At 37.1% G+C, this 7,520-nt stretch overlaps 1 protein-coding gene across 3 annotated transcripts in view; it reads left to right on the plus strand.

Moving 5' to 3' along the window:
* The window catches only part of RBM25 (RNA binding motif protein 25), a 46,272-nt gene extending 38,892 nt beyond the window's left edge, over window positions 1–7,380 (plus strand). For all 3 annotated transcript variants that reach the window (XM_019551500.1, XM_019551502.1, XM_019551501.1), the window contains 4 exons: window positions 111–385; window positions 906–1,004; window positions 3,006–3,053; window positions 5,752–7,380. In XM_019551500.1, coding sequence (XP_019407045.1) covers window positions 111–385; window positions 906–1,004; window positions 3,006–3,053; window positions 5,752–5,844 — 515 coding nt within the window. In that variant the 3' untranslated portion in view covers window positions 5,845–7,380. The remainder of the gene's footprint in view (window positions 1–110; window positions 386–905; window positions 1,005–3,005; window positions 3,054–5,751) is intronic.
* The last annotated feature ends 140 nt before the right edge of the window (window positions 7,381–7,520 follow it).

The raw sequence follows: 7,520 nt of genomic DNA on the forward strand, positions 1-7,520 counted from the left end.
ATTTCTGTCTTTTGTAGCCCCTGATCCTTATTTTGAAGGCATGAATGTTACTGTGTAACTCTGTCCTGTTGCAGATTCCAAACATCTAATCCTCTTCTCTTTCCTTGTAGGTGCCTGCAATAGTCCCAACCAACCAAATGCTGTGAAGAGGAAGAAGCTTGCTGTGGACAGTGTTTTTAATAAATTTGACGATGAAGACAGCGATGATGTGCCCAGGAAAAGGAAATTAGTCCCTTTGGATTATGGTGAAGAAGACAAAGGCTCTTCCAAGGGCAGTGTCAATACAGAAGAAAAACGGAAACATATAAAGAGTCTTATTGAGAAGATTCCCACAGCCAAACCTGAACTTTTTGCTTATCCTCTTGATTGGTCTATCGTGGATTCAGTGAGTGACTATTTCCTTAAATTAAAAAAAAATTGCTAACTTTGATCAGGAAACAATCTGCCAAGTAAACCATGTATATTAAAAAATCCCAGACAAACCCAATGCAATTCTTATGGTTCTGTAGACTGATATTTATTCTACAGGTTACCTGCTTATTCTAACTCTTGAATGTCTCTTGAGCTGCTGATACATATTCCACAATAAACTTGTTTTAGACTTATTTTAACTTTTTAACTTAAATGCAGTTCATATATGGAAGTCTAGATATTTCAATTGACTATATCACAAAAGGGTAAGCTTTTCAGTTGTTAACAAGTTTGTTTGATAGTATAATGTTTTATGGAAAATTAGTTTGCATTTCTGTTGAGCAGATGCTCAAATACTGATCTGGTATTACGTTTATTATGTAGGTTTGCATTGTGAGTCCCCTGTGACCCTATCAGTTGTACCTTTGGTAGTAGCTACGTGACCAGTAAACATGATGGGAATTCTCATTAAGTGGTGTGCTTTTCCATTTCAGACACTAATGGAACGCCGGATTAGACCTTGGATCAACAAGAAAATAATAGAATATATTGGTGAAGAAGAAGCTACGCTAGTTGATTTTGTTTGTTCAAAGGTTAATATAATTCTCCAAATACATTTGTTTAACTATCTGGGTTTTGCTTTTAAATTAAAAATAATGGTAGCCAAATAACCATTTGAAGACTGCATGGTAGACAAGGATAGATTTTGTTCATAATGTTGAGCAGCATAGCTGGAAGCAGCCAGTCGATACACAAATAGTGCACAGCCCAGATTAACTCTGCTCCTTTAATGCTTATGCACGGTATGTGTAAACCCCAGCCATCCTTAATGTGCTGCACATTGAACCAGGTTTCTGTAGTGAGAACTTGCCAGTGCAGAAGATGAGAATTTTGCAGAAGCTTCAAACTAACTTAAAACGGAATGTTTATTAAATCGGGTAGTGAAAGATACTACTGAAATTCTGTTCACTTCATTTTTAATTCAGTTTACTTCACATTGTGCCATAATACTAATTTTTAGTCTACTAAAAATGCGTAACTTAAAGAGTTTAAGAACCTAGAGGTTTTGCCAGATACTTGAAATAAGTTAAGACTTGTTATTTGAAGAAAATATAAAAGATGTTTCTGGAACTTTTGAATAAGCACATTGACTGATCAGATGGCCCCTTTAGCCATGGGGATGCTAATATTTCGTTCTTTGATTTCAAAGTTACTACCTGTGCCATGAGTGTGGTAATTAACAACTCTGTTAACAGGCTATGTACAATTCAGTTATTTATTTTTGCAAAATGTCTTTGAAATCATACTGCTACAAGTAGAGGTGGGGGTGGTATGCGGAAGGTGGGGAAATGAGGTTCTGGAGCAGAATACTTCAGTAAGATTTGTGACTGTAAAACTTTTGACCAGGTTCCATGCATGCCACATGCCTATACTGGATTACGGGCATCTTAAGACTGTGCCCCTTCAAAGTGTATGTGTATAAAACCTCATTTTGAGAGGGAGAAAAAGAAATTAACCTGAGTATAAAGATATGAGTCTAAACTGCTGCTGAGGTTCTGATTCATAGCAGAGAATTGGTTAAGGGGGCCTGATTTTAATTAAAAGGGAATCTGGAGGAGGGGCAATGAACTTTTCATTTTGGGAGGTATGATGTATTGCCATAAATGGAGATTCCTGTTGTTGAATAACAGCAGGAAGTTTCTCTTTTAATCACCTTGCAGGCATCCATTTGCAGTCATCTCCTGTTTGTTAACATGTGATGTTCCATGCTTTGCGTTAGGAGGAGCTGTTCTAGAATGTGAAAGTAGTTGTGTAGATCACTATGGTGTAGCCTTCCTGTAAAAAGATGTTTTATTTTGAAAAACAGAAACAATTTTGGATACATTAAAATAAACACCATTTTTAACTGAAACCAAACAAAGGGATTAAACTAAAAATGCAATGGTAAAATATTAATGATGGGAACATGAATAGCTCATGCCCCCACTTAGTAGTGTCCCTTTTCCTAGCTACAGATTCTGACTGAATGAAGAGAAATTTAAGCACAAACAGTTAATGGAATCCTTTGTAGCTCTTTTTGTGGCTTATTGGTGGAAAGTTGGTGCTTATTCCTTTGAGGTCAGCCCTGACAGTTGGTGCTTATACCTTTGAAGATAGCCTTCGCTGCTGTAAAAGGAAATGTAGTCTTAAGAATTCACAAGAAATTGCTGTAGGAAAAAACAGAGAGGGTAGTTTGCAATTCTATATCAATAAAATATTTTTCTGTCAACACATTACTTCTATTTGCCAATTTTGTACTATATGGTATTTAGCAACACCTTGGAAGAGCAACCATTCCTTGCTAGCAGCACTTTCCCTCCCACCCCCCCAAAGAACACTTTCCCTGCTATGTATTCAGGCGATACTCTGTATAACAGAAACAGCCGCCTAGAAGCATCTAGTACCACGGCACCAGCTTGTTACTAGAATAGGCAGACATTCTGAATAGAAAGTAGTTAATATCTTTGTAGTTTTTAGGCATTTTTTCAGAGATCTTTGATATTAGTACTGTTTAATTTTCAGTTTGCACACTGAAAGCCATTTCTATCTTTCAGGTTATGGCTCACAGTTCACCACAGAGCATATTGGACGATGTTGCTATGGTAAGTGGAAATTGTATAACTTCAGATCTGTTCAGAACTTCTTTAATTTATACACTTCTTATCTACACTACTATAGAATAATAGAGAAGTAGGGTGGGAAAGAACCTCCAGAGGTCATCTAGTCTAACCCGCTGCCTGAGGCAGGATCATTTCTATCCAAGCTATCCTATACAAATCCATAGTCTAACCTCTTAGTAAAATTACCACCGACCCTGACAAGACAACATCCTAACCTGCCACAGGTGAAGCAGGGGGATCATGGCAGCCAATGTCCTACTTTTGTAAAGAGTTGTTAATATATATTCAAGAGATAGCGTACTAGGAAAAGGGACGTGCTAGCTACTACAGAGGCAGGCAGAAACCCCCCACAGTCCATACCAATCTGACACTCTAGGGTAAAATGTAGATGATAACAAGTGGTTAACTCAGAATTCCTGGGTTTTTTGAATTGTTAGATATTTGCCTATGTTCAAATTGCTTTGAAGAGACTGGTGAATATAATAATTGACTGCAAAGTTACGATGAAACACAGGCACCTACAATAATGTGTTTTAGCCAGTAAGTGATCAGTGCATTTACTGGCAATAGTAAATAATACCACTATCATTACAGCTATTTAATGCCCAAGAAAATTGGGAGCATAGGATTACTGTTATCCTACATCTTGTACATGTCAGATCCACAGAGCTAGGGATATGGAGCCAATCTTTGTCCCCTAAGGCAGGACAAAGGAGGCAGGAGGGTTGTTTTCCTTTTCCTTCCATACTTGCCACCTTCTGTAGAAAAGGTCCCTTGTCCAGCTTGCAGGAAACCACACCTCCTTTCTGAGGAAGCAACAAGATAGTGCATAATTGCTAGGCAAAATTAGTATGGTTCAGTTTGACAGGTGGTTGGCATTTTCCAAATGAAGTGTTTCTGTCTTGGTAGATCTTGGGCAGTCACCCTGTAAGAAAGAGTGACAGCATACAAAGAGTACTTATTGGAAGTGATGTGGCCGTGTCAGATCCTTGGATTTTTCTTTTATTACACAAAATTTCCAGTCTGTTATATATTTCAGTTCTTTTCTCTTCCCATCTCATGCAGCAAAGGCAAGCTTCAATGCCAGTGTCCTTAATGTATTTCCAACATCCAGTCCTGGACCCTGGCTCCCAATACATAATCAGTCACTTCATAATATAAATTTAAATATGGATAGATTTTCAAAAGCATTTGGATTTACATGGGAGTGGTTTGAAAGGGTGCAACATGAAAGAAAGGAGACTGCAGGAGGAATAGACAATTCAGGTGTTAAAGTGGGTACATGGTAAAGGACAAGAAATACAAAGGATAATACGAAGAGAGGAGACTATTAGAGAGGAGTACCAAAAGATTAAAACTGATTTTGAGGAAAGGGACTCTTGTGGAAGCCAATCCAAAGGGGGATGGGAAGATTCAGCCAACAAGATAAGAATGGCAAAGAGCGTTTATGGAGTGGAGAGTGTTTATGGAGGGGATAGCTTGGGTGTGGAGAAGTGTAGGGGTGAAGTATGAGATTACAACAGGGGCAGGCAATTATTTTGGGCGGAGGGCCACTTAATGAATTTTGGCAAGTCATCCAGGGCCTCATGACAGGCAGCCCAGGGGCAGATAAATATTTTCTAAATTTTTTAGGGGCCCTGCAGGCTGGATAAAATAGCCTGGCTGGCCACATTTTGCCCGCCTCTGGGTTACAGTATTCAGATTGTGAGCTAATAACCTCAGAGACTAAAGCTTGTGTGTTGAAAAGTCCAGGACAGCACTGTAAAACTTGGCTGCAACCTGCATGTGTATGGCATGGAAAGAGAGTGTTATGGCCCACTGCTTATGGGGAATGGAAGGAAAGGAGAAGCAAGAACTATAGAGCAATATATTGAACTATTGTCATGCTACTCCACAGAACTTCTGACGAGGAATGAAAGTTGTTTGTTTTCTTGTAAAATGACAGTGAGAGAGTTGGATTGGGGACCACAGTGCATACATTCAGTAGTGATAGAACAAAGGGGAAAGTGCCTGAGGTAAATGCTGTGCTAGTGCTTGCAAAGAGTACCAGCCACAAAACACTGATCCAAGTAAAAACGCTCCTCACGTTCCAGATTTCCCTCAAATAAATGCTTTGATTTGGCTTATCCTATGGAGAGGCTGTACAGTTTGAAACTAAATCAGAATTCTTAAACATACCTAACATTTTAGTTCGGGCTCTCCCATTTTAGTGACTAAATGGTTTTGCTCCCTAAAAGACCACATGAAATGTATTTCTTGCTTGCAGATTTAATTTTAAAAAATGTATGATGAGAAGTAAAAGGGAATTTCATGAAATTAAGATACTTTGGGTTTGTTTTTACTTTTTCCAGCTGAAATATTTGAAATGATTACAATCTAGTCAGGGTTTAGTCATAATCGGTAATATTTATGTGATTCTTTACTGAAAAGATTCAAAGCAGCTTAGTCTGGTATGTACTAGGAATACATTGCTTGCCCTTAAGAATAATACCCACCCCTTCCAGAAATAATCCAACATTGCTGCTTCATGATGGAAAATTAACTATATAAACTAAATATCTAGGGAGTAAAATAAATTTTGTGAAAGCAAACAAAGTCGTTGGCTTTGTTACTTTTCAATGTAGTTTCTCTAAGTGAAAATTCACCAGTAACCTGCTATATTTAATTTTCACATCTACAGGTATTAGATGAAGAAGCAGAAGTTTTTATAGTCAAAATGTGGAGATTATTGATATATGAAACAGAAGCCAAGAAGATTGGTCTAGTGAAGTAAAGCACTCTTCTTCCCTCTAGGGTCCCATTTCAGTTTTTGTTTTTTTTCTTTTCCAGCATTCAGGAACTTTTGAATTTTCTCTGTCCTGGGAGACATTTGTGAGACCTGTAATTTTTTTTTTTTAATGTAGAAAATGTGAACGTTTTTTTTTTTTTTTTTTTTTTTTTTTGTCCTCTGCCCTTCTCGGTTATAGTTATCTGAATCCTGCATTGGTTCTCTATAATTCACCAGGTACAGTTAATTGTATGTTTTATAAGCAGCAGCTACTGTACACAGTCTCTGGTAATCTTGTTCTGCTAACCTGTTCCTTGTAAATATTAAAGACTCCCCTGTTTTACAAAAAAAATTGCACTTAATGTGAAAGTATATCTGTTTCCAAACACAGTAATTGATTTTACTGGAAGTGTATCATCCTCTTTCCATCTTCCTCCTTTTTATTTAAAAAGTGATCAGAAGGCAATTTGAAATTAGAATTGTAAAAAAAAAAAAAAAAAAGTGGATGGAGCCTCTACTGGCTTTCACAGAGAGTGGATGTGTGTTAACTTGTCTTCTCATCTGACTTAAGCAAAGAAGCTGCCTTAAAATTCTTGTTCCTATATAACACTGCAGGAAAAGTGATAGTACTTTGCCAACTTGGAATTGCTTGTGAAATTGGCAGCGGAATTCCTCTTGCAGACACAGTCAGTTTCCCCTAAAAGGAGCACAAGTTGCAGAAGCTTCTGGCTCCATTAGGGTTAGAGCAGGACCTCTCAGTATACACACTTGGGGGGTGGGGGGGAGGGTTTCCTTTTTTAACTTGAGATGTCTTGTGCAGAATTATTTCATTTTAGCTTTTACCACTGCCCTGAAAAATACTCTGATTTTTTTTTTAAACACATCATTTTTAAAAACACTTTTTTAGAATTTAGAAGGAAAATAAGCCAGTTTAGAACACTTTGGAGCAGAGAAGGAGGGTGAAGGATAATAGTCGTTTATAAAACTAAATCCCAAATTTTCAAAAAAATGTTGAAGTCTGTTTTTATGCATACCATCAAACCAGCCTTATTTTTTTTCTCTTCAGTTTTGTACTATAAGCAGTCTGTATTATCAATGGAAGAGGGTGATATTTTCCTGCCTTGTCTGTATGGGTTTTTATAAATAAGCTAATATGGTATAAATGACAAGTTGTACTGTACACTGCATTTTTTTAATCTCATACCCAGGTAAAAAGACAAACTGATGATGTGCTATGAGCTGTTTGATTGCAGGATGACTTATTTTTCTTTTTTCCAGGGAGCAAAACTTTCTCAAACATATTTTTAATTTTTAAACACAGTTCTTACGAGCAAACCAATTACGTACAACTGTTCCAGCATCTCTGTAATTGTATTTAATTGAAGGATACAGGTTGACTTGTTCAGAAAGCATAACTGTGACCTTGAGTTACTAGATCCTTGCATCTTGAGAGGACATTTAAAAACACTGTTCTTAACAAATGGGATCGTGTAAAGGTTCCATCTTGTAAATATTTCAGATATTAAAAATGTATATATTTGATTTGGGGGCTCAAATTTTTTTGCAGTCTTGTATAATATGCCATTTAATCTAATTTATTTCAGAAAAGGAACCAGAACAAATATCTCTCTCCAAAAAAAGAAAAAAAAAATATGTAGTTTTTTGGGGGGAGGGGTTGTGGG

This window comes from Crocodylus porosus, unplaced genomic scaffold (genome assembly GCF_001723895.1).
Source record: "Crocodylus porosus isolate Cpor-Errol unplaced genomic scaffold, CroPor_comp1, whole genome shotgun sequence".
Lineage (NCBI taxonomy): Eukaryota > Metazoa > Chordata > Crocodylia > Crocodylidae > Crocodylus > Crocodylus porosus.